Raw genomic sequence first — 27979 nt, 5'->3', positions numbered from 1 at the left:
TTACAGAACAGAGTCTGGCACTGACAGAAGCTCTGCTCTTGCTGTAAGTGGAATACAGTTGCTTACCCAGCACACACAGCACCAACACACTGCTATGGACTGGGACAAATACTACACAAACCACTGCATTCCCAGGCAGAGGCCTCAGTGAAACCTGCCAGAGACTGACAGAAAAAGGCAAAACTGTTTCAATGTACTCTGTTGTCACCTCCACTTCCTATTTCACACTGAACAGGAGCCTTGGATTCCCACCCAGCTTCTCCTCCTTTTTAAGTCCTGAGTGTGACTCACCAGCACAAGACATTGCCAACTTCTGCAAGGGATGGATGGCACAGAGCCCTTCTTGCCCAAAATCAGATGCAAAAGGTAGCCTTTTATCCAAATTACATGCAAACTAGATATGGTCTCATGGCTGCTTCAGAAAGAGCAGGCTGCAGACTTAATGTAATTTTGCCTTGCCTTTCTTTACATCAAAGCAATTCCTGTAGGCTAGTGACTTTTTTGGGCTGGTGTTAGATCACACAGGAAACAAAACACAACTAAACAGAATCCTCTACACCTTTCACAGAGTACATCAAGGGCCAAATGATGATAATCATACTACTGCTGGACAAATTTGTTCAACGTGGTAGATGAAAATCATCTGAACTGCTGAGCACAACTGTCTGCACAGCTGGAGAACCCTATGGTGTTTTCTCATCTCAAACCACAAGAAAGTTAAAACTGGAAACTCCTGGATAGCTTCAAAGAGCTAAGATAATATGGTTGCAGCAGAAAACAAAACATTTGGCATTGAAGACACACCACAGGAAATATGTAAACCTTGATAATGTATACTTGGCAGACTTGTGTTTATTCTCAGCTGTAGAAATATATGTCAAGTAGAGCACAGCTTTAATTTACTATAGTCCAGAAATATCAGACACTGGAAGAAGCTGATTCTCATCCAAACCAACACCAGACTTATGAAGCTTGCATCATATCTGCACCTTGTGCTAACACCAGTTTTATGGAATATATTTCTGTGTTTCTGTCACCTTCTAACCCTCATAGCTGATATCAGTCGTCTGCCACAAGGCTCATGGTGATAAATCCTCCACACTTCAAAACAGCCAATACTTACAACCTGCACAGAATCTGGAGTTCTGAAAAGTACTAATTGAAAGCAATAGAAAGTCATTATGGACAAAAACAAAACTAACATTTTTCAGCTGATTAAAGCTACTGAGTTAATGCCAGGTGGATTTACATTGGCAGCAGGAATTGTAACAAGTATTAGAATCTTTACCTGTCTCCCTTTAGGACCTCTTTTTCCACGGAGGCCTGGGACACCCTGAGAAAGAAATAACCCATCATAAGTAGATTTTCTTTTCTTCAATACTTAAATTCAAGTAATTAAAAAATGATTGGAAAAAACACAGTGTGAGAAGCACCATTAAAAAAAAAAATAAAAAAGGATTTGAGCGAAGTATCATACAGCCAATGTCCCAGAGCAGAAAGACAAACTTTTCTTGTGTTTACTGTGACAATATCAAAACAACAGTGAAAAAGGGCCTTGTCATGTTTCCATCACAGCACATGCCTTGGCAGCCTTTTTGCTCAAGTGAAATAAGAAAAAGTTCAAGCACAGTGATGGAGATTAACACTTTCATGGCTGGTTCTACAGCAAAGACCACCCAGCAAGAGACAAATACTAATCATTGTCAAAAAGAAATTGCTTAAATGAAAAATATTCATTCACACTTGCTGAAGAAAATAAATTACTCTAATCCTTGCAGCTGTAGATTAAAGTAAAATAATACCTTACAGCTGCTCCCCATTCTACTTTAGAACCAAGGGATTTAATTGATTAGACTAATTGGGTATGACCTATTCATCTTATCTTATTCAAATAATTTTTGCTTTTAACCAAAAAATATATAAATTAATTATTAAACCTTGTACATTTTCCCCCATTTTAACATGCACTGCATTGCCACACAAACACCAACATGTCATTAATGTTCCATTAGGCCTACCCTTTCTCCTTCAGGTCCTGGTTGTCCTGCCACACCTGGAGGTCCAATGAAACCCTAAAAATGTAAGAACAGTGCTTGAATGCAAGGCTGCTTGTCTCTCAGTATTGGCCAGCTATGGGTTCATGACACAGGGATTAAATTCAGGCTCATTTGAAACTATCAGTGAAGCTCTAGAAATTTAAATGTGACTGGGATTTACTCTCCAACCAACAGCAAAAACCATTTCCTGTTATAAGGGTACAGAATCAGTTAATAAAGAAGCACTAAGAAAGTGTCCTAGTAAGACAAGGTTGCACCACATGTATTATTTATTAGAATAGATTAAATCAGCAACTTTTTTCTGAAGTTAACCTTATTCATGAACTCCATCAGAAAAGAAGTTCTCATCTTTAACAATACTGTGTGATCACTGCTATATGTAAGAACTCTTACCAAAAAAAAGTTTATCTTAGTAGAAGAAGAATGTTTTTCTTATAGCTCAGTCACAATTTATTTCTCTCCCACCATTCCTCAGTTGTACAGAGAAATGGGTTCTGCACTACAGAATCAAACTGAGATAGGAATAAAAATAATACATTAGCTACTAGAATAGAATTCTTTGCTTTCATATAGCTCCAGTTGCAATGATTTAATTTCTTGGGGGTTGATTTTTTTTTTTAATTATGGAGGATTGTGCCTACCTTGTCATTCAGACCTAATGAGAGTAAGGAAAACAACAGCACAATCACTTTCTCCTGGTACTTAAAACAGCTGAGAAGCAGAGCACAGGAATATTTGAAACCTAAAGCTCTAAAGATACTTCATGTCATGTTGCTATACACCTCCATGGTACAGGAATATGTGTCAAGAGGGCTGTGCCATCATTTTTACTGGAAGTTGCTTTTAGAATTCATACACAAGATTTAGCCTTAAGGTGTTTTTCCCTAAAATTACTCACACATTGGCCATTTTTAGCTTTGTGTAAACAGAGAAGCAGTAACTTTCAGGAAAGGGACTGGGATCACTTATGTCTTGTTTATTGAAGGGAGAACAAGACAAAATGCAGATGAGAATCTGAACAAAAATAAACTGAAGAAACATAAAGGAAACAATCCCTGAGGGTGCAATATCTGTTAGCACTTGATCCTGCCAAACTAATTTTTCCCATCACTGTAATCAAAACCGACATTAAAAAAAAAAAAATAAAATTCCAAAATCCCCAGATGTGTTTAAGAAGCTGCTGCAGGTAAAGGCTTCTAGTAACTTCACTAAAAAAAACAAGACAATAGCAACTTTTCCAACACAACAAGACTATATTAATAGATATTTGAGAACAAAATACACTGCTGAGCAACCTGTACATGAGCTGAGGACCTGAAAACACCCAGCAAAAGCTTCCCTCAAATCCCAGATGCAAGAAGCAACATACAAGTTTCTGGAAACCTGTGCCTACTCCTTGATGGTGGGAGTCAGTCTGATAAAACACTTATCCATGCACAAGCATGTGTAGGTATGCTCATGTGTCTATTTAATGAAAACAAAATTGCATAGCACCCACCCAAAAAAATCAAGCCAAAACAAAAACCAACGAACTCACAACCCTCAAAAAAATGCAAACCACCAAGAAACAGAGAAAGAGCACCATAAAACACACACACACACAAGCCCCCAAACCAGCCAGGAATTAAAATCAATCTATTTTGCTTCCAAAAACAAATGTTTTTGGAAGAGCAGAGCATTATGAACCTTCAGTGCCTGGGATACACATAACTATGACTGAATAATTCTAAAATCTCAAGATCCCTTTTGTGTTTTTTATGTGACAAGACTGTTTCCCTTTATCTACTTCTGCAGCTGTTACAGATTGCAAATTTCAGACATGTCTCCCTTCCTGACAACATTATGGAAATAATGCTTCAGGTCTGAGCCATCCTCTGAGCACTCACATCTCCAGCAATGCCTTCTTCCATCCCCTGCATGCAACTGAGAGGAAGGGCAGCAATGGAAAACTGCTCCATGCTGCACTCCACGTGAAAAAAATAAACCCTTGCACATATTTTGACAGAAACTGTGTTTTCTCATTTGTAAGTTCTATAAAGGCAGAGTGGTTCTGTAGGCATACACCTGGCACAGCTGAATTAAATTCCTCACCCCCTTTCTTACTTACTCTATGGGTAAACTAGACATGCATAGCAAAATGTTTAAGGTGCTTACTTACTCTTACTCCTTTAGGACCTGGGTTCCCTTCTGGTCCAGCTAGGCCCTGTTACAAACAGACAGGAGTTATAATTAATTTTAGACAACCAGATATGCTCTATGTAAAAGAACTGCAACAGTACTTGTTAACTGTAAACTGGCAACACATCCTTGAAATTTTTAAGATTGAAGAAGGTGTCATCAAGTAGTCCCCTGGGACCATGTTCAGAAAGGTCTCCCACTAATGTGGGACAGAAACACAGCTCATGACTGAAATTTCCATTACATTAAAATTATATCTTCTGGGAGAAAGGTTTTTTCCAGGCACTACAGTGACATAATTTCACAGGATTTTTTACAAGCTTTTGCATTTGGACACATTTCAATTATGTTCAAGCTAATGTCAGAATTGTATATGTGGTCCAAATGCTCTAAACCTTTTACCCGATTCAACACAAAAAATGTTATCATCCACTACTCCATAAAATATTGTAATGGAACTTTAAAATACATAGCCATTACAGACTTAATACAACAAAACCTTGAAATATTGGTCAAATTCACCCTTTGAGCAGGCACGAAACCACAGTCAATTGTTGCCAGTTTGGCTCATATACCTTTACATGAGGAAAACGCTGAGTATTTCTACTTTGTATCTTATTTCTATTACTGCACTGGGGAATCTGTTACTTTACATGTTAATCAATATTTATATGTAATATTTAATATTTATATAATATGTTTTAAAGAAAGTTGCTTTCTGGCTTTATTGGTTCTCCTAAAATATACCAATGGAAAAAACACAAAACTTTAAATGTTCCTCTTCCCTAAAGGACTGAAGAAATAGTTTCAGCAGTGAAACAAACACACTGGTGAAAAATCAGCAAGAACAGGCAGCTTCCTACTGGTTCTGGACTTGAAATACAAAGAAGATGAACCACACAGAACCACATGAGGTTTATGACATATTCAGTATGAGGTTTATGAAGTAAAGTATTCAGACATTCAGGACTTTGGTAATGCCATTTATATATTCCAGAAAGGGACACATCTAACACATCAAAGTTTAAAAGTCATGAGACTCAACATTCCCTCCAGGCCACTACCAGAGAAAGAGGTTTGTTTCAAAGAAAAATGACAGGATGTAAACAAATACATTTTTACAATTAGTAGTTTCAAAGGAGTTAGATATGGTACTTCTGAAAAGAATAAAGGAGAAAAAAAAAACAAAAAATAAAATGCACAAAATAACATTTGTATAGTTACTGCACCTGCCTGCCAGGGTAACCAACTGCCCCAATACTGCCAGCCATTCCTGGAATTCCCTAAGTGGAAAAGGAAGAAAGAAAAGGAAAATAAACAACAAACATGTTTAATGCCATGGTTTGGAGTTTGTTTTATCATTTCTCTTTTAACGCCCATTTGTTTGACACAGCTTAAGCACGTGGAAAAATTACTCTTTAAGCAAGCTACATAGAACACCCAAAAATCGACTCATCAGACACAAGTAATGGCCAATTTCAGTCACATATCCTTTACAAAACATCTAAGATTTTGTGAAATACAACAGTGCATGCCTTACTCCTATAATTCAAGAGGCATAATTCATAATTCAAAAATAATTCAAGAGGGCTATAGGAGGCAGGTCCCTAAAATGAGGTAACTGCACTGATCTTAGATGTATTTGAAACAAACACATTAAACTTTCCATTAAAGAATCCTTACAAAGCCAATTTTTGTTTCTTCCAGAATCAGTTCCATACAGTGCTGGACAAATCATGATTGTATACAATCCTCTTCACCTTCTTCTTCTGATGTTAAGGATCAATTTGTTCCCCACTAGTTATCTCTATCTCACTGACAGATTACAGTCATCACAAAAACTACCTGTGAGACTGTAATAAAAATCATCACTCATCCAGTTAAAGGTTTGAGCATAAAACCCAGCAAAGTCATGAACAATGTCCTTGAGTTTTCATCTTTCAGGTGTTTACCATCAGTCATCATCAGCATTTCCTTTTCAGTGTGATCCAACAGGAGACTCCTTCCATCTACTCTGCTAACAAGAGACATCAGCAATTGGATGTTTTTGAAATTACATTCAGATTTCTTCCTGAACTGACATTTCCTACATGCTAGGAGATGTAAAATGCATTAAATCAGTGGAGGTTTGAAATGTGCCTCTCATAAGAATTTTACATCAACTTCCTTCCAGCTGGTGTGGTAGTTGAAAAACAAGCTGGTCTTTTCCATTTCATTTAAACTACTTTTTGCCACTCTAAACAATCTGAATTCTTGCTTAAAACCTGTCCAGTATTTCCTCAAGCAGTTTACACAGCTTGCTTATATTGAACACTTATAATGGATTATGCATTCTCTTATCCTAATTGCTCATCTGCAGAGTACAGGGCACTGTTTCTGCATCCCTTACCTGCTCACCCCGTGGCCCTTGCAGTCCTGGGTAACCTTTAAGACCCTGGGGGTAGAGAAAGAGATCAGTGATAAATACAATTAAAAAACCAAAATAGACCTTCTTTTTCTACTCTTTTTCTCTTTTAATGAAAAAAAAATCCAGACTTGTCTGCCAGCAGAATTATTATGGTTTACATTTAGCAGCTCATGTGAAAACTGAGCAAGAGAAAAGGAGTAAGAAAACTTGGCAGCTTAGACAGTTTCAATATATCTGTATACATAAAGGCAGTTTCAGACTTGCCCTCTTTTAAACAAATGAATACATGGGATGCCGTCACAGATTCTGTACTGTGCATTTCCCTTCCAAATCCTTGTCACAATACCCTTTCTGAACAAGGCAGTTCACAGGAAGGGTGTTCTAGGACACACTCAGGAAAGACAGACCTTCCAGGACACAAAACATTTTTTAAAAAAAAATTTATATATAATAAATTTTGGCTCTTATGTTGTGGAATTTATATTGGTAGCAAGAGCAGCCTCATCCCAGAAATCTCTGTGGTGCTGGAACCACAGGAAGAGATTAAATGTCTGAACTTCGCTCCCTGTGCATCAACCATTTCAAGCATATTTTAGCTCTTAAAGAAAAATAAGAATTAAAATAGAGCTGGAGTCTGCCTTCTCCATCAGTAGACTTGAAAGAGGAACCACCTTCTTGAACATCTTTACTCTGGACTGAACATATCCAGACAAGCTGGCCTAAAAGGGATGCTTGCCTTGCACGACTGATGCAGAAGCCAAGTGTCTGGTCTCCACACCCCTTGCAAGAGATACTGGGAATACACAAGTCCAAAAGCTACAGCTTAAAAGACAAAAGAGCAAAGCACTCCTTATTCTGGATAGAAATCTATCATAAACTTGGACTCAAAGACATTGACTGAGCAGCAGGAGTGTCTTGGCTGATGTGAAACATCTGTGTGCCTTGCAGCATGATGATACTCATCAGTCAGTAGAGACTTGAGACTCACTGTAATAAAAAAAATTCTGCAACTGATTTCAACAGGTCAGGTATTCCAAAGTTTTGGATAAGCTTTTGTGTGACCACAACATTGCTGCATTAAATTAGTTTATCACATACAAAATTAATTAATTATCATATACAAAATTAAAAGATAAAATTATTTTCCTTGGTGAAAATTTTGGCATAATCCAGTAAATCCTCTTGAGCTTCTGAAGTATGCCTCAGGAAACTACAATTTTTACAGTCCCAGCCAATCCTTTATCTCACAAATTCTATCCATTACAGAATTTTATTTCTATATTTAAATAATCAACTGAAGTAGCTAGAAGAGACCCTTCAGTAGTTCCTTAATTTTGTTCTAGAAAAAAAGGAAAACTTTATACAGAAGTGCTCAAAGAGAAGTTTATCACAATTTTTTCAGAATGGGTCATTTCAGCTGATTAACACCTATATTAACAGACTCAAAGGCACAAAAAAATTAGGTGAAGGACTGATTTTTGCTGTGTGTATTACCATACAACAGCATTTTACTTCTGTCAGACGAAAACTGCTCTGAACTGATATTTTAGAATAGTATGTCCATATTTTTATTCAGAGTTAACATTGCCTTAATTCATTCTAACTCTCTCAGTGCTGCTTGAGAATGGAACTAAACCATGCAAAAATGAGTACCATTCCAAAGAGACAGTTTTCACACACAGGTTTCTTTCCCTGTGATTTAGCTAATCCTCTTAAAATTCTTGGTTTTTTATTAGCTTGAGTTTGTATTCTTGAGCATACCCATATAATTAAGATGCACATTACTCTGAGCTAAGATGAAAATTAAGAATAAGAATACAAGTTCACATGCACCAGTTGGAAAAATTAATTACCTTCACAATTCTAATAAAGATTAATTCTCTGACTTAAGAGCTCAATGTGGAACAGAATGGTTCGAAGCTCCCAATTGCAAACTTCAAGCACATTTCAAAAACACAGCAAGTTGTAAGAATAATTCAGTCTGCGTGACAGACAAAAAATATTTACTGCCAACTAAAATGTAGCAAGTTTAAGTGTCTGAGTTCTACCATGTGCAGCACAGTGGGACCCAGACTGAGTGAAGTCTGTGTACAGCAGTCTCTATTTGACAGCAGGGATTATTTAGGCTAAGCCTCCATTTGACTGCTACCCACTGTGCTTTTCCAGAACTTCTAGGTATTTGTAATCAGCATCTAGCACAACATTGGCAACTACACTAGAGTGCCAGATCCCTGAAACCTGTAAAAATCAGTAGGCAAAGTGTTATGACTAATGCTACAACCATCAGCCACAGAGAGAAGGTAAGTGTGGCAAATAAATGGGCTCCCTGTGCTGTCAGAGTCCTCACAGTGCTCCTTAGCTCCACAATGCCACCATTCTGCCTCCAGTCTGGGAAAATGCTTCATCAGAGAATGGCTTTGTTTTATTTTTCCTTTATAGTTCCATTCTCTCTAGTTAGCTGATCTTTATTCCACAACTAAGATTTCACCTAGCAACTCAGCCCAAATATCCCAAGGAATGGAAATTCCACTTTTCTCTCACAGGACTGGAGTTTCCTTCTGCTCGAGGAAAATTGGATCCTGTAGAAGCAGTACTAGGAGATACTCAGTAGCATAAAGCTGACACTTAATAGCATAATGCTGGTTCTACCATAGGTATGCTGCTTTTGAAATTATTAAAATATATATATATATAAATTCATAGTAACTAACAAGATGTTATTTTACGTATTTGTATAATTCGTTTTTTAATATTTTAACTTAATACATATAAGTATACAATAATTTCTCAGCAGTGCTGGAGTACAAAGCAGAAAAATCTGCAGTTCCTTTCTTGTAACTGGTTTACTGTACAGCTACGTTGCTCACACTCCTTTGAAAATAATTTCTGAGATCACAATGAGCTAACAGCATGTTTATCTATTCACAAATACCCAAGAGCAATATTTAAGGATCAATTATTTAAAACACAATAATTTGTGAGCTTGCCACTGAAAAATAAGTATGAAATATTTTAACTGCTTATGGGTGTAGTGCTGTTCAAAAACCAGTGTTCTTAAATTCTGCTTGACCTGGATTTTGTCTCAAACTTGGTGCAAGTTAGTGTCTGATGTGGACAAGATGGAGACAGAGAGTGAACATTTCCAGTGATCCAGTGAGCATGATTCTCCACATAATTGATCTTGCTCAATTTAGCTGTAAGGTGAGGTCTAGCACAGTAGACACAATCCAACAGCAAGCCTAAAGTTCTCCTATCACCAGCTCTTGACCATCAGACATCACCTGGTGGGCACTGATTTGAGCCAGGGGGAGTTCCATGGCAATGGGAACAGAACCTTACCTTCTGGCCTTTGATGCCAGGGGGGCCTGGGAAGCCCATGGGGCCTGGATCACCCTATACAACAAAAACATCCAGAATCAATATGGATTTCACTGGAACACAGCCCAAAACATTTTTCTGTAATTAAGAAAACAATACCTTTTCTCCATGTTGTGCCCGTCCTGGAGAGAATCCTGGGTCTCCTTTAGGGCCCTGTTGCAGAGAAATTAAGCTAAATAATACAATTGGGAGAGAATTTCTAATAATATATGTTAAAATAAGTATTCTCAACTGTTGCAGCAAGAGGAGAAAAAATGTAAATGTATTTCCTATTATAGAGATTTTTCTCACAACTTTTTCAGTAAAGAACTAGGAAAAAACAATAGTGCAGGTTCACACTGAAATGAGATTAACATTGTCCAAATTGAAAACAACCCCAAAAGTTTATCAGGAACTGAATGCTGAGGGATTGGATATTGGTTGGAACTGGTGGCCCTCACTCAGGGCTGGACACTTTGCTGAAGGACATTGATGTTGTGCCATGTTTCAGAAGCAACTGCATAAAGGATCCTTCAGCACAGAAGAGAAAAATTTATACATCTTAAAAACAGAATAAAGTTCTGCCTTCATTTACTGCTAGAAAATTCTTGCAACTCATCTGCCATGTTTTGATACCAAACAAGAGTGTGTTTGTTCCAGTGTGGTCAACTGGATCTTCATAGCCAAAACTTCAGGAGCATCTGGTTTACTTTTATTTCGAGAAAACCACTTCAGAATATAATTGTACTGAAAGGATAATTTATAATCTAACAGAAATTAAAGAGATCACTAAGCACCTAGTAATATATATTTATTTATATTTAAAGATCATATATAGGTACATACACATATGTACAATTCCTTCTATTCTTAAACTCATGGACAGAGCTACAGAACTGATTAAAATTATCATCCAGTGGAGGGAGAAAATAAACTATAAAACAAAATCTAGGAGCCATTGCTTACAATTAATTATTTTCCTAGCAATGTATTACAGTCAGCATAAATATAGTAAATATTAATTATGAATCTTAAACAGTCCCTATAAAACTAGATAAAAACAAAAACACACACAAAACCCAGAGTCACTTGGTTTTACAGCACTTGGCACTGAAAGCTTTATTAAACTTCCTTTTATGTCCTCAAGCATACTTTAGCACCTGTCATGACATGTCAGATTCCTGCAATTAGGAATCATACTAAACAAATCATGGTTCTGCCTTTTTCCTAACAGATCTATCAAATTGTTCAAACTAAATATGAGTTGAAGGCATTCTGCAACTGCACAAATCTGTCAAACCTATTTAAAGAGCCTGTGTTACACAAGACTGAAGGTGGTATTTGAGCTTCCAGTCCTCTATTTTTTCTTTTCCTTTAAATATCACTTCCATAAATCTTCAGAAAATTATTCTTGCATGCTAATAAATAATAATGTCTTAGTTATTAGGATATTTCAATATCAAAGGTTGGACATGGACAATAAAATAACAATTTATAGGGACTGAAAGTCTACATTTTTCCTTTTTTTTTAAGCAAAGCAAAAGTATTCAGCAATTAAGCATTTAAACCTCAGTTTATCAGAGGCTGAGCTGATTGATAGGAACTATTTTGGGAAGTACAGATTACTTGCAAAGATAACCATTTCCAAGTCATCATTCTGCACACATAGATGATTTTCTTTCCACTGAATTATCTGTTATTTTGTTTTGATATGAAGTTCAATTTGATTGATTACATTTAATCAAAATCTATTTACAGTAGCAGTCTCCACCTGTAAATGAAAGAAGGCAAATTACTTCTATTATAGGAAACAGTTCTGGGGTTTCCAAAAATTCATGACAAAGTTCATGTATTTACATGGCACCATGGATAAGTAAACTCACCTTGGGACCTGGCAATCCTGGCAAACCTGGGTTACCATGGGGTCCTGGAACACCCTATTAAAAAAACCCAAACAAATGAAGGAAAACAACAAATTGGATTATTCAGTACACCACTGAACAAATGTGAATGGTTTGAGAATAATTTTATGCACCTTTCCTGCTTTTAGAATCACTGGTTTGGATTTTCAAAGGATTCACAAGAAATAAAGCATACACATCTTCCTAAAAATTAAAAGTGAAGGTGAGTACCCTCTTTTCTTTTACAAATCTGTTTCTATTGTCTTCCCAGAAAATTCTTGAAGGTGTTTGGCATAGTCACTGCAATGTTGCTCTCCAGCTACCACACTTCAAGGCATGGAATAGAATCAGTAAAACCACATCTTGAGGTACCCAGCTATACACTGCAAAGGGAAGGAAGTGGATGAGTTATTGATGACTTAAAAGCTGTCTCAAAACAAGGTATCCTACCTTCTTTAAAAATTAAAAAAAAAAAAAAAAAATAAATCACAGATTCTCCTGATTCTCCTAGTGTAGAAAATGGACTTGCTGCTAAAATAATTCAACTCAGTCTTGATAGCTTATTCTGTTCCTGGAACAGGCTATGTCTTCCAGTATTAGTTCCTGCAAGACATTCAGCAATCTTCACTCCTTGAAAAATGGCACATTAGAGAAAGTATTTGTTGCAATGGCTGTCAGCAGCTGTTCATCTTCCATGTACTGAAGGACCAAACTGGTGAAAATCTGTCCCTGATCAACTGGCAACAAAGCTTCTGTTGAATTCACTAAGGCCAAAATTCTTTCAAAATCCAAATATCAAATAAAAAAAGAATATTTTTGAGCTTTCCTGTACATTCAGTGTTCGTCTTTCTGCCACACGAGATTGCATTTACCAATTACACCTTGCAGTGACACTGAAAGCTGCATCTCTTAAGTGCTGCCTATCACTAATGACAATGTTGACATAACTCCACAGAAATGCTAATCTCCTGTGCTGTTTGAGAGATTAATTTGCACACTGACAACTTTGGAGGCACTCTCGGGGATTTAGGAGAAAGGAAACAAACAGAAAGTGCCAAGAGAGCCGCAGTGCCACAGTGGCTCCTACTTTGCTGCCTGCAGTGTGACTGTCATGGGGCACAGAATAGAGAAGTGCAAAAGTATTCTCATGGAATGAGCAATCAGAGGAGTTTTATGTCATCACTAATTCTGAAACTGCTGAAACTTCACTATCAAGAAACTTGGAACAAGCCAAGACACTTACAGAACACTGTCAGATGTGGCTGCTTTACCACAGAATTGCAGGGATCAAAATCAGCTTTCAGTGGAAATCTCTACCCATGAATGACACGTGCCCCAAGTCCCCAGACATGAGGATCTCTGTCAGGATCAGCTTTGGACACACATTGTGCTGAAGGCCCAGGCAATGCAGCTCTGCACTCTGCTGGTTCCCTCTGGCACCTTGAGCCACATTTCAGGATCACAAATGGCAGCTCATGTGAAGGAAAACAGAAATCACAGGGCAGGCTGCTAGATGAGGAAATTAACTTTGAGTCAACAAAGTTCTCACAGGCTTTTTGGCTCACAAACTCCTGTCATAACATACATCATCACTAGCTGCACCTGCCTGAATTCATCAGTATTATACAAAATAAAGAACACTGACATTTCAAAACAGGGCGGGAGGGGTTTATCAAATAGTTTTATAGACTTGCTTGGCCCATATAAAGATATTTTGAACTCAGAACTACTGGCAAATATTCATCTCAGCCATTTTCATACTTTTCCAGGCACTTTGCTGTAAGCTGTCTCTTCATATGGGAAAGCATATCCTACATAATAATTAATCCAGAGAACTCACACAGAGTACTGTGCTTTTAAGTACTCTATACCTGCAAAAAGACCTTCAGAAAAAAAATCCCAAATAAATTGCAGCTGGGCAAGGGCAGTCTCACCAACACGCATGGTTTTAAACATATGAACACCTCCTCTAAAAGAAAGAAAACTTCCCAATTGTGAGGATCTACTTGGATATGTGAGATCCTGCCTCTCATGACAGATATACCCTTACTATAGGCAGTGTGCAACACAAAAAAAGCTGAGTTGTAAGAACTGTCAGCTCTTGCATGGAAGGATCTGAGAAGTCATGGAGAGATGACTTTGAAGGAATGCTTTTCATTTTATACTTTAAAATGTGTCTCTTCTACTCCCTTGCCTCAAAAATGCTCTAGAGCATCAGTTTGGTTTTTGGCCTCTTTGACCAGTGCACCTCCTTCCCATCAGGGCCAGTTTAGAACATGCTGTGCTGTGCTGGCTTTCAACAGGCTATTGAGCAGCATAAAAGTTCCTCAAAGGCTGAATCCAAACTCCTCCCCCCATCTGCTGAGCCCCAGTATAAACTAGTCCCTGATCCCCCACATTCCATCTGCCTTGATGAGGGCACTCCAGCCACAGGCACTCACACCCCAGCTCCCACGGCCTGAGATCACCCACACAACACAACCTCCACCTGCCTTCCCCTCAAACCTCCCTGATCAACCATGACCCCAGGGCTGCTCAACAGTGGATTTGTGCATTGCACTAAGCCAGGCTCCCCTCCTTTGCCATGTCACAAATCTGTTGTGGCACAGCCACTGTGGCAAAGCCCAGCACAGGGCAAGGCTCTGTCCCTGCTCCTGCTGGGCTGCACCCACTCACATCAAATAAACCATCTCCTTCTGGCACTCAGGTCTTTAGCAAAGCACCCTGATATCAACCTGAGATCAAGCTGCTGGAGCTCAACAGACTAAAAGAGATTTTTGGGATTACCTTTTCCCCCCCACTCTGTCTTGCAGTGGTTAATTTTATATCCTGCACCTGCTCCTCAGAGGCTGTGGCCTGCATTGCTCACTCCCCCTCACTCCAAAAACAAATGAGTGTGACCTTAGATTGCAGCAGATGGGAGCAGCGTGGAAAAACTGCGAGTTCATATTGGGAGCAGCAAAAGCCAGGTACAAATATAACAATGTGTGCACCCATAGATGGAATTAACTACACTGGAAGCTCACAGCAGGAGAAACAGTTTGTCTTGCATTAATCTATCTGCCAAATGTTAAGAAGCATACACTTCTATAATCACTAAGCATATGAACAAAGCTGAGAATAACAAAACCTTGCAAACTCTGGTCTGATCATTGGTGACCTGCCTAGAGAGCAGACGAACACAGTTGTTTTACTCACCCGAGGACCTCTCTTCCCTGAAGGACCAGGTAAACCTGGAGGACCTGGAGGACCCTGGTGACAGAAAACCAAAGCAGTTGAGGCTAAAACCTGACACAAGGGTGGTATCACAGCTCTAGATGAGACCAGTTTTGCTAACTAACAGCCCTGCGCTCACGCTGACCTCCTCAATTTGAAAACCAATTCTGAAACTACAACAGAGTGTGTTTTTAATCTGAGTACAAATCAGATTTCTGTTTAGAAAGTATCTTGTGTCAGAGAAATTGGAGCTAACAATCAGCATAGTAACTTCTACTCAAGTGTATTGCTTCTAAAGGAAGAAAAACCCCAATGAAGAAAGCAAGTGCAATGTATTTCTAAACAAAGGATAGAGAATAATTAAACCTTTTCCATAAGCTTGCTGGCATGCCAAACACTTTAGAAAGGTTGAAGTAACTGTGAAGAAATCATACCACTTCACAGAAATGACAAATGTGAAATAGAGAAAAAATGTGGACAAATTACTGTTCAGTTTCCTATTAAAAGCTTCTACTAAGAATAACTAGTAGCACATTTGCACTTCTATATAATGAATATCATTCTCTTTAAAGATAATGCAGACTTTTTATGATGCTAGTATATGATCAAACGTATCTTTTGCAAATGAATTAGGTTATTAGCCACCATATTAGACAGTGTAACAGCCCTGGTCTTTAGATCAAACCATAACATGTCACACATTTAGCATAGAACATTCTCTATTCACTATGGCTGCATAAATGCTCACTAACATCCTCATTCTTCTGCAGTAGAAAGACCCCATGTTTAATAGCACAAGAAATGGAACAGAGAGACACATGGAAAACTCTTGACCTGGCATTCTTGCCCAGGTTCAAAAATGCACTTGAAAGGGCACAGAGAACTCCCACCCTGCCCTGCTGAAGCAGTATGTTTTCAATATCTCCTCTCAAAATGTAAGTTAAGAGATGCCTTTTGATTAGATAACTATCCTGGGACTACAAAAGAAAACTTTTTTTTTTTTTTTAAGTGAAATGGTTGCAACCAGTGTGCATTCTTCTGTGATAAGTGTTCTTCTCTATCCCTGTTTCAGATATTTCCTAAAAAATACATAAAAAGCTAAACCCCACCATTTTCCTAATAGAAATCTACTGAGTATTAAGATCTCTGATCTTTGTTGCTGATTCATTCAATGAGGGCAGTGAAAGCATTTTTCCCTATGTGGCTCCTAATTTTTTTTAAACACTATCTGCTTTCCTTGCAACAGAAAACAAATAAACACCCAAATGCAACCCACGCTTTCTTTGATTACTCTAATTCAAAAGTAACTATCTCTTTACATACAAAAAGAAAATCACAAAAAAAGGTAAAAATCTAATCACAATCAAGCCCTCAGAAACCCCTAAAAGAAGCAGCAAAATACACACTAGGCAGACAGCGATTAATAACTCTTTCCCAGGGCATTATAAAACAAAGTCAACTGATGTAGATGAAGTCTCTGGATCACAATAATAAGCAGCTGGCCACAGCCATCCAGGTGTTTGATTAAATACTAAAGGACTCTCCTTAGCCAGAGGATGTTACTCTTTATCCTCCATCACAGACTCCTCCCTTCAACTCAGGCAACATCTCTGCTGGGAGCAGATTCCAGTACAGCACACTTAAATCTTCCTGGACATGCTTTTCCAGCTAGCAATTGCACTTTATTCTGTCCTATGTATTTCTACAATCTGGGAAAGCAACTACAACTTCAAATCAGTATGACTATTTTTATACTGGCTAGGAAGCTACTTAAGCCTCTCAGGCATCCATGTAAACCACAGAAATCAACATCTGAGAGTGAGCCGATCTCTCTTAAACCAAGGAATAAGTCACTTGTTTGAATAGCTTTTCTTCCAATACTGGAAACAGTAATTAAACAAACCTGAAGCAATCAGAAATGTTAATGTGATTTTTAGCATTTGACACTTTAACCACCACTATCAAACAAAACAAACAAAAAAAGAAGTTACTTTGTATAAATATTAGAGATGCTAGCTTAAAATCAAACATCACAGCAGAAAGACGTCTTTATTCTCTACTGCAATCTATCATCCTCATGATTGTCAAGCAGCCACTCCCCCATAATCTATTTGTACTTTTAATTTCTGTATTACTGCACTAAGTTTAATCCCATCAGTTTTAGACCATGTGGAATTCTGATCCTGTCACTCAGAATTATTCTTTGTGCTCCTGGAGTGCTTTGTTTACCTTCTTAAATGCTTATCTGCTTAAACTATTGAGCAACAAGGATCCTACCAAATTTTAATGTCCACCTATTGCTTTAATTGTTGTTTCATTCACATTTCACTGGAAACAAGAAAATCTGCACATTTCTCTTTCCAAATGTCCTAGAGCAGGCAGTCACCTCCGTATGATTACCCTCATTTCTTTTTATTTGTGGAAGTCTCCCTTTGTCAAGAATTCCTACAACAGTCAAAGCCATGTCATCAACATCAGAGGAATATATATATATATGGCTTTGGGTTATGGATTAAAGTTTTTCAATATTGTTGTGCAGAAGACAGGGAAACTACAGCAGTTCTAGGGGAATTAAATTAAATGTGTGAATTTTTAACATTACGATTTGCTACTAAAAATAAACCTGCAAGAATTTAGACTTTTATGTGAATCATCAGATAGTGAGATTTCTCAGCCTGGGCAGGGAAATGCATGAAAGGGATTAAGTGACCAATATATCCCCTGTGATCTGGGGGAGCCTTGACAAGCAATTTTGTTCAACTGAGAAATAAGCAAAACGCAAGGAGTGGAACTGTGAAAGTCTAGCTAAGAGAAAAATAAGTGAAATAAGGTAAAGGTGAAAGGGAAGCTACTGCTGTCCACTTAGCACTACATTTGGGATCCCTGAACTGCTCTCTCAGTGTTCTTACTCTCACACCTCTTGACTGCAATAGGACTCAATTCTGCTTATTGCTGGGCTTGCCATTTCCCATTCCTCCTGATAACAATCCCAGACTGCTTCTCTTTACCAACTAGAAGGAACACCACTGTTTGTCTTCTACCATTCCTCCTTCTGGCAGAGTATCTTGAAAATCCACAAAGCTTTTCCAGAGGGAACTAATTCCTAGTTCATTTCTTTTAGAAGGCTACAACCTGTACAGATAGGCCTGAAGATGCAATTACCTACCAGCAAGTAACTTAAATCAGCTCTCCAGCTCACATCAGCCTCTCCTTTTACCAGTGTGGGACTATGCACCATGTTATTGCAAACTACTAGAGGACTGTGCAATGAAAAATATCAGCTTGAAAGTTAAATAGTTAAAAATACATACCACATTTATTTTTGTATTCTTTACAGATTGCCAACACCCTCTGCATCCCAAAAAGGAGTGGCTGATCAGATGAACAGAGCAGCATTTCCTTCAAAGAAGAGTTCAGGAAATCTTACTATTTCAGTTGAAACTCACTTCATATTTTTCTAGGGTGGTTTTGGTCCTTGCAACTGCTAGAATTTTAATCTGGGTCCTAATAGTTTTGAAGAAATAGTTGTTCCCTTTTTATACCCTATCCATAAATGAAAGCCTGAATTCTGGAGCCCTGCTTTGCAGCGGTGGGTGAATTCCACAGCTGTGGGATCATGGAATATAAGAGGCCTAATTATACAAGGCAAAAATCAGTTCTGGTAGATGATTAAAAGCTAAAAGAAGCTGAGTAGTTTAAGAACCACAAAAGCTAGTTCTTGCCTGTCAATTCCAATAGAACGAACATTAACTTCTATGTTCAAATCTTGAAAGAAGATTCAAACCAACCACAACATAGTAAAAGAAGGAAAAAGAGGGGGTTTCATGCCTCATCAGGACTTTTTGCTGGAAGGGAAGTTTTCAAGTTCTTCAGTGTTGCTTTTTTTAGTCTCCACACTGCAAAGACTCCGTGAGTGCTTATGTAGTAAAGTGTTAGAGCCACACATATAAAAGCTGCATTAATACTTCTCTTCATGGGAGGACTAGACTGAGAAAGCAAACCAAGATCATCTCTTCAGTAGCAGATACTGAGCCACACAATCCCCACAGAGCACAGTTCTTAGTTTGATGCAGAGACCTCCTCTCCCTTTGGTGCAGCCTCTCTGGCAGAGCAGCGCTTTAGCTTTGCCTCTGTTCCAGCAGGTGCTGCTGGCCCCTTCAGCCAACCTCAGGCCCACAGAGGTCTACATTAACTTCCCAGCTCTGCCACAGATCTTTAAGACCTTGGGCATGTTATCTAAATCCTGACCCAGCAAAATGTCCCAGCACAAATGCACCATACTCCCTACAGACTACACTGGGGAATTCTGCATTACTGAGCAAGACAAGCTTCTCCATCCATCCCCAGTCTATAAGACAGACATTGAAGATTGTACCACAGACACCTCTGAACCCTTCAAGTTAGCTGTCATCTTTGCCACTTTCACAAGATGAACTTTTGAATAGGCTCTTAGTTGTTAACCAGTTCAAGAAAAAAATATTTCAGTGCTGAAAGAATAGACACAATAAAGTTACGGGCATATTCAAATAGATATTAGGAGCTGCTTAACACATATCAAATTGCCTTCCAGTAATGACCACACAGGTGAACACGTACAAAACCAAAAACAAACAACAAAGCAAGTGAAATTATTTACTTCATGCTATGGTTTAAAATTTTTAACCAAAATCTCACACAAGCATGAAGCACGATCTATCATATTTCCCAAGCCAAGAGGAACTGATGTTCTTTCTGGTCTGTAGCCTGTGGGCATATTTTTATGTATTAAAAAGTTTATGAGCCTTGTGAACACAATAAGAAAGGATAAATAAGTTTATATTAAAAATACTACTGTGCATTTGCAATTGTATCAAAAATCACCTACCCTGTGAACTGAAAAAATACCTCAAAATCTTGTAAAACTGGTCTAAAAACCATTTTCCATGCAGGTTTACTTGACCACATAACCTTGGGTTATGAATGACTGCAGACCAGTTTCTGCAGTTGGTCTATTTCTACAGCTATAAATTTTGACAGCATTGCTCAACTAAGAAAACTATGTCAGTCTTCCAAGCAGCCTGGTTGTTCCTTTTATGAACCAGCACCTATATTTGTGAACTGCATTAAATTAGCTTGCAAATTTTATTAAGTGAGCAGTCTCTGTAAACATCCAGCTGCATTCCAAATTTTAAAGAAGTCTGGGTTGCCTACCACTTCACCAGAATGTGAGTATCTTGGATGTCTTTATATTCTTCCAGTAAATAAAAGTATATGACACTTACACTAAATCACATGTGAGAAAGAGACATATTTAAGGCACACAAACATTTGTACAATTCAGCTGGGAGAAACTGCAGTCACAGCTTTGGCATGCTTGGAGAGGTTTCTTTCAAAGCCTCTGTTAAATGTATGCTGCTGCAATATAGTAAAAAGAGTAATAAAGATAACTTACAGGAGGTCCAGTTTCCCCCTTTGGACCTCTGACACTTCCCCTTTCAAACATTTTGCCAAGATCTTCATAGTCATAAGCATAATTATCAATACCATTTTCATAACTGTTTTCTGTATGATAAGTCTCAGCAGCATCAAATGCACCTTCCTGCCCCGGATGGAGTTCATTATCCAGAGGGAGCTCAGCAGGCAAACTGTACAGGGTTGTGTTGAAGATTTGCTGCTTTTTGTTTGGTTCATCTAAATGCTGTTTTGCTTTTTCCATTCCCTTGCTTTTAGTTTTACTCTGTTTTACAGGAGAGATCAGAGAAGGCTCACTATGTCTGCCTGCATCTTCTGTGGCATTAGCTGAACTATTTGGATATGATCCTGCAGGGGCTTTAGTGATGTTTCTTTTTCTGCTCGTCTCCTGCTGCTGAATAGCCAGATCCATATTCTCCTTGAGTTCTGTTTGAGGCCAAGCTTCCAGCAACAGAGGTTTGGTCTCTGCAAACTCCCATGCAGAGGCGTTTCTCAGCTCAAAGTGGTCTGGTAGAAAGTGAATCTGAGCAACGTTGGTAACAGGCATGTTGGATACTTCTTTCCATCTATAAGCTGATATATCTTCCTGGTTTTGCTCCTCAGTGTCCACCTCTGGAGAAGCACCCAGCCCGCGTGGCAGAGATCGGTCGGTCTCAGCCTGGCGACACTGCTGCCTCACATGTCTACAGTAGTTGGCAGAGGCTTCTGCAGAGGGAACGACATCCAGCTGACAGATAACTCCTTCAAAGCTGGCAGAGTGAGAGTTCATCCTTCCCAGGGTAAATACACCCTCTGAACCAAGTGTCTCCACTCCAGAAAGCACTTCAGTGCTGTAGTGCTTGTTTCCACACTCAGCAAACATTGAGACAGTCTTGTCCCCAATGCCAATGGCAAATGAATGCCATTGTTCATTATGAACACAAAAATCAAAGTGCACAGGCTGCTTCCCTCCAGTGTACACTGCTACCTTTCTGGGGAGCAGCTGGACACCAAACTGCAGTCTGCCTTTGTCCCTAACACTGAAAAGAAAAGCATTGCTGGCTCTGTAGGAGTACAGCCCAACCAACAAGGTGAAGGGATGCCCTAGATTTGATGGTATGACTTGAGTGAGGGGGGACTCAATGTGTGCATCATTACTTAGCACCACTCCTGATGCAGTGAGACGAACACCCCGAGGTAACAGAGAGGATGTTGAGGGCACTGCTGTCTCTGATGGCTCTTGGACATCTTTCACAAGGCCTAGTTGATGAAGAACATCTATTGCTGAAAAAAGAAACAAAGGCACACTGTTGATTTAATTTACAAACTCATACATCCAGATCCATATAAACAAATGTACACACAACATTTTAAGAAATCTGTACCTCTCAGAGCATATACACTTCTCACAGTAAGGTCACCAAATCCCTAGCAGAAGGCACTGATCTTTCACATGCATCAAACAAATAATTAAAGCCAGAGCAAAATTTCCATCTTAAAAAAAACAACCAAACTAAATACTCAGAAAGGCCCACAAAATGCCCATTGTAGGTTTATTCACTCATTAAAGTGAAAAATCCTCATTTGCTCTCTTCAAACTTTCCAGTGATCAGTGAATAATACACTTTAGTTAGTTCCTTACTTATTCAGCTAATCCTGTCTACTCTTTGAGCAGAGCGTTACTTTTTTTTAAGTTAACCTTTTCTTCTGCAAAAACCCTTCTTCAATAAATCCATGCTGTTCCTCTATATCTGAGAATTTCAAATCACAGCATCTGAGGCAAGAGTTGCTTTGTTTATAAGAAGGGACAAGCTATTTATAGCACAGTACTACCTGCTTCCCTTCCACACAGTTTACTTGTTAGAGCCATGGATAAGGTGAACTCTGGAGCAGTGGAAGTGGTGAGGAGCAAGGAAAGAGGAAAATTGTCAGGAGCCAAGGTGTAGTGCCCCTGTCTTCTGGCTCATCTCTCCCCCTGAGGTGCACAAGGTTGCAGCTACAGTGACAAGACATTGAATTAAGAGTGCACTCCACAGCAGCAGAACTAAGGAGACAGAGCAACCAGCTGTCCTACTGATTGATGTCCTATAGATTTGGCTTTGACATACAGAAATCTGGATAAATCTTCCCACAGGGAAGAATGGCCAGTGGTTTATTCACTGTTGGATTCTCTAGTTCCTCATTCAATATGAGCTATGTTCTTTAAGCCTTTCCTTAGACTGGCTGTACAGTGTCTCCATCTTTTACCTGGCTAAATATCTTCACCCAATGGGTACAAACACAATTATCTATCACCCTAATAAACTGAAATCATATCTGTCCTGGGATAAGAAATCAAAGCCATCTTTAGGTAAATCAACAGTTGAAGGTACCCCAACTAATTTCTTATTGCCTGAATCAGATTTGGATGAGTTGGAGAGCATAGAGATCTTTCTTCAGGCCAAATATAAAAACACTGTTACATCCCTTATGAAGCAGCTGAAATGCTATAAAGGCTTGAGTAGGAGCTAAACCACACATACCCAGGAGCTTTTCTGCAGGACCTCAAAATAAATATCATTTATGGCATTGATTGATTGATTGATTGATTGATAAAACTGCCTGAGTGTTTGTGAAAGGTGCAGAATACTGCAGATTTTGAATCAAAATGCAATCACAGAAATATGGAATGAGGTTAGTAACTAAAATGTACAATATGGGAAAAGGCTGAAGGAACAATATTTGCTTGGCCTAGAGACAGGAAAGTTTGGGGGAATCTAAATAAAATTGTCCATTATCTGAACTGAGGCCCAGGGGAAACAGAGAAAAGCTGAGGAGTAACAGGCACAAGCTGCAGCACAAGAAATTTCAGCTCTGTGCAAAGAAAAAGAATTCTCACTGCAGAAGTGTTAAATGCTGGACTGGGAGGCAGAGACACTGGGTAACCTCCATTCTTGGAGATTTTCAAAGACCAACTGGGCAAGACCCAACAACCTGAAGTAATTTCAACATCGACCCTGACCTCAGCAGGAGTTAGGAACAAATGAGTTCAAGGCCCTCCAATGTAAATTTTTAGGGTTTTTTTCACAAGGGAAACTGAAGACTAGTTCTCATAAACAGCATTGCACAGCAGCATACAAGATCATCTGTCTCCACCTCTCATTGGAACAACTTCAGTGAAACACCTATATTAAAAACTACCTGAAATATCTAGTAGTTGCCCTGATCAAGTAAGCCTGGCTGGACAGACACAGGCACTTTCTGCAGCATTTGGCTGGGGCTACTTTTGCTATGGACACCCTTATACTATGTAAATAAAACTGTTATATGGCACAACAAAAATTTAGAATAAAGAAGAAAAGTTAAGGATTTGCTGCTATATTAAAAGAGCCACTGAAACAAATGGATGTTTACTCTTTAAGTGGAAAAAAGGTCTCCTTTCCCAGTTTCCCCTTCTCTGTTTACTGAATGCATTCATAGCAAACTTTAAGAATAGACAGATGTTGGCTTAGTTTCAGTGGTAAATTATGAGAAGTGCCTGAGATTTCCTTGAGAGTGATTTAGAAGTTGGAACCAAAAGCATCAACCTGAATGCACTGTACATGTTGAAAATTAATTACACACCTTGTAGTGTTTCTAGCCATGCTGGAGATTCACGGACGGGCCAAGATTATCCTGGCGAGTAGCCCGTGCAGACAGAGGTATGGAGAGGGAGCATTTCTGCAGAGTCCTGTGTATGCCAATTTCTCAAGATGTTTTGCCTCAGAGCAATTAATTCACTATGGCTGTATTTTTATCTGTCAGGCTGATAGCAGAGGTTAGGTTATGGTAGAGCTCCAAAGCAGAGTGCATCTGCTAATGAAGCACCACGCTTTCCCAGGACCCTGTCCTGCCCGTGGCTCTGGAGGAGGAGGCTGTGCTTGCACTGCCCTTGAGAAGGGAGCTGGGAAGAAACCCAGTCCTGAGCTCTGGGCAATGCAGTCTCACACATGCAAACAGCCCCAAGGCAGAACACACTGCTCCAGCTCTGTGCACTGCCTGGGCCAGCTGACTGCACAACAGAACAGCTGCTAAGTCCAACCTAAGGCTCTGCCTAAATATCACATCCTAACCTGAAATATTGGGCAAGTAGTTGTATTTTAAAAAAATTTTAGTTATATATTTTTATTTAAAATAGTAATGCATGTGATCTATCCAAAGTATAAAAAGCTTAAACTGGTTTAAAATAGCTTAAAAATTACATTCAATCCTGTCACTACTAAATGGCAAACTGCAAGCAAAATTGCCAAATTTTTGGCACTTCTGATTTGAAAAACTTGAAAGTTATTTTAAAAAAATCATCAGTGAGCATGATGAGGAATAAGACTATTTTTTTTCTATCCTGCAATAGATTTCTGCAAACAATGACAGGTCTTGAGAAAGCTAAACACAAAATAAATACTGTGTGAAAAATGACATCAAAAAAGTAAAAATAAAGGAATTATTCCTTGTTGACTTGCAGCCTGTTAACCCACTGTCAAGCCAAAAGGCTGTTCCAAATTTTTTTGGCCAGCCATTTCACTTATGGTCCAACATGCATTTTTATTTTATTTTAAGGCTTTCAGAAGCTCTTGGCAGCACACAGGATTTTGGGAGCAGGCAACTCTCTCATTCTTCCTCCCAGCATGACAACCACTATTTGCTTTACCTATCAGTTGTCAGTTTTCTTTGTTTACCCATGTCTGCAAAACATCTGTCTTCACTTACTGCTTGTTAAACCCACTAGTCCCCCAAATTGTAACTGCTCAGCTTATTGAAGGAAAGGTTGTTTTGGATTTTTGGTGCCAAGTGCTTTCCTTCCACCTTCTAGGAGATCTTTAAAAATTCACAACCTTACTGCATCATGAGGGAAGGCAAAACCTAACACCAGCTTTGACAAAAAGCCTTCTGACCCTCGTGTGGCAAAAAATAACCCCACAAAGGAATTGGGGAGGGATGAAGGGATTTGACTGTTGGATTGTTTCACACGCATATTCCATCCAGTCCCTCTTGCCCATTTCCCACGTTGCTCCATACTCACAACTGCTCTGAAGGCAGGATCTCTGAGATGCTGCCTCTGTTTCAGCAATCTTACTTGACACATTTCTCCCCTTCCCTTTTTCTGTATGGGTAAGGGAAAATACAAGGGCCATTCATCCATCAGCTCCACCAGAACCAAGAGTAATTACTCATCAGATTGCCCATTTTCTAGGTGATGATGCATCTGGCTGCAAGAAATGCTCTCCTGGATGCCAGATCAGATGACTGGCATAGGAAAGTCAGCAAGACACATTAATTCTGCATGTCCTTGAGTCCCACTCAAAACACTGTCCCTAAAGAATGAGACTGTTTTTACTTATACTTCATGAACATGATTTACAGCAGCATACCAGACTGAACAATGTGTATCTTCTCAGGTAAAGCATGCAGAGGCTGTCTCCTCAGCTCAGGAGAGAAGACACATTAATTAGCCAGGACCTTTGTGTTTGGCAGAATATTCTTTTTTTTTTTTTCAAAATACAACTGCCAAGAAGGTTTAAAAACCCAAGTGTTAACATGTTCCTAATGGGCACACAATCATGTTCCTGGACATGAGCACCACAAACACAATAATGCCTCTCTGCAGCTTATCCACTGAAACTGAAGGATATATTTGAAATGCTCTTTTTCTTTTTTCTCAGGAGGTTTTCTTCTCTGAACTGCTTTTTCCAACGTCATTTACACACTGTGCAAATAAAGTGCAAGAGGAACCAAATTCACTAATGGGAAGAAAGTTGCACCAAGATTCAATGCACCATTTTGGTCCCAATCAAGCATTTAAAGAGAATAAAGTCATGTATGGCACTTGTGCATCAAGGATGGAGAGGAGTTTCTATTCAATAAGGCTTCTCTTATGGCTATCTAGAAATGCTATTGAATAACAATAATAACAGCAAAATAATAGTAAAAAAAGAAGCTCCTTCATCTGCTGGTAACAAAATCAAAAATAATTCAATATAAGTATGTTGAGGCTTTAGCCCATTTCTGCAAAGCTCTGTGCAGAGGGGCATTCTCAGCCAAGAGGTAGGTAAGACACAGCCTCCACCCACTCCCCTGTGCTGCTGGATCCCCAGTCCTGCAGCTTTCACAGCCCTCACCTGCAGGTTCAGTAGAAAAGCAATTCTCAGGCTGAGGGACATGAGGAGTGAGAGAAAAGGTTTATTTCTTTGCAGAGGAGGAGGGTGGGCTGGAGGGATGAAGCCACTCAAATTGTAACCACACAGCTGTCTCTGGCATCTGTCACCTGCTCCCGCTGCACTGGGAAACTGCAAACTGCCTCCCTAAAACTGCCTCTTCCCTTTCCATCCCTGCAGGCCTGCAGCAGGGCAGGCCACACACATCTAACAGTGCTGCCCCTCCTCCAGTGAGAACTTGGCTCAGCTATTATAAAAATCCAGGAAAATCCCATCATCACAAAAGCATATGGCCCCCATTGAGCGGGATGTGAAAAATCAACAACCAATCTTACCAGGCAAGCCATGGGCAACACTGGAGGGCAAATCTACAAAGGCAACAGGGGGGAAGCAAAACAAAAAATCCACAACTGAAGGAAAAACCAAGCTTTGCCAGTCTCTGGGAATGACAAGCAGGAAAAATGCATTGGTGAGAATAATGGTGGGAGGCTGCTGAGATATCCCAAAGGGCTCTAGCAAAACATTATCAAGAATGAGCCTTAACCACGCAAGCCATCTGTTTGTATTCAGATGAGTATTTGCAGCTACACACTCAGCAGCCAAGGATGACCTGCCTCGTGCTTCACCTGTACAGCAAAGGACCATGGTGGAGAACTGATGTTGCCACTCTTGTGGCAAGTAAGAGGTGACTAAATAGCACATTAGCCTTCACCACTTTGGGATGCTATCATTCCCACAGCAGTCTCCAGAGCAAGCTGCACATCTGGTGCTGTTATAACAGCTGGCAGATAAAAAAAGAAACTAAAAGCAAGACAACCCTATTCCCTCACAACTTGTGCATCTGAATGCAAAGCCAAATGAATACCAAATTTCACATTTTGCTTTAGTGGTGCCAGCCTTTATCATGCACAGTTGTTTGCCTGCCTTAAGTGCAAAGGTAACTCAGCCATAGCTTCCCACCCCCAAGGACACCCACTTGCAGTGAAGACACAATCAAAGCCTTTTCACTGTACAAGGCTTCTTTTTTGTGAAGAGCTTGCTTAAATATGTAAGCAATTTCATAGACAGAAAATCTGAACAATTTCAAAAGGTCATCTTTTCCAAAATGGTGCTTTAAACTTTAGCTCTCATTATACTGTAATTGGTATTTTCTTTAAGTCGTTTGAATTAATGAACTAAAGCTAAGGTCACAAATAACAACAGCCATTTACTCTTTCTATCTACTAACACATTACACAAATGTCCTGTTATAAACAAAGCATT

The 27979-nt window shown here is 39.2% G+C and overlaps 1 protein-coding gene across 1 annotated transcript in view; it reads right to left on the bottom strand.

Annotated features, from left to right (window-relative positions):
• The window catches only part of COL24A1 (collagen type XXIV alpha 1 chain), a 115170-nt gene that overhangs the window by 81909 nt on the left and 5282 nt on the right, over positions 1 to 27979 (bottom strand). The window contains exons 3-12 of the mRNA XM_056498154.1: positions 20548 to 21830; positions 15099 to 15152; positions 11883 to 11936; positions 10120 to 10173; positions 9982 to 10035; positions 6625 to 6669; positions 5465 to 5518; positions 4216 to 4260; positions 2019 to 2072; positions 1289 to 1333 (exon numbers count right to left, since the gene is read on the bottom strand). Coding sequence (XP_056354129.1) covers positions 1289 to 1333; positions 2019 to 2072; positions 4216 to 4260; positions 5465 to 5518; positions 6625 to 6669; positions 9982 to 10035; positions 10120 to 10173; positions 11883 to 11936; positions 15099 to 15152; positions 20548 to 21830 — 1742 coding nt within the window. The remainder of the gene's footprint in view (positions 1 to 1288; positions 1334 to 2018; positions 2073 to 4215; positions 4261 to 5464; positions 5519 to 6624; positions 6670 to 9981; positions 10036 to 10119; positions 10174 to 11882; positions 11937 to 15098; positions 15153 to 20547; positions 21831 to 27979) is intronic.

The sequence above is a fragment of the Oenanthe melanoleuca genome, chromosome 8 (genome assembly GCF_029582105.1).
Source record: "Oenanthe melanoleuca isolate GR-GAL-2019-014 chromosome 8, OMel1.0, whole genome shotgun sequence".
Classification (NCBI taxonomy): Eukaryota; Metazoa; Chordata; class Aves; order Passeriformes; family Muscicapidae; genus Oenanthe; species Oenanthe melanoleuca.
This window is presented reverse-complemented; position numbering and strand designations above follow the sequence as displayed.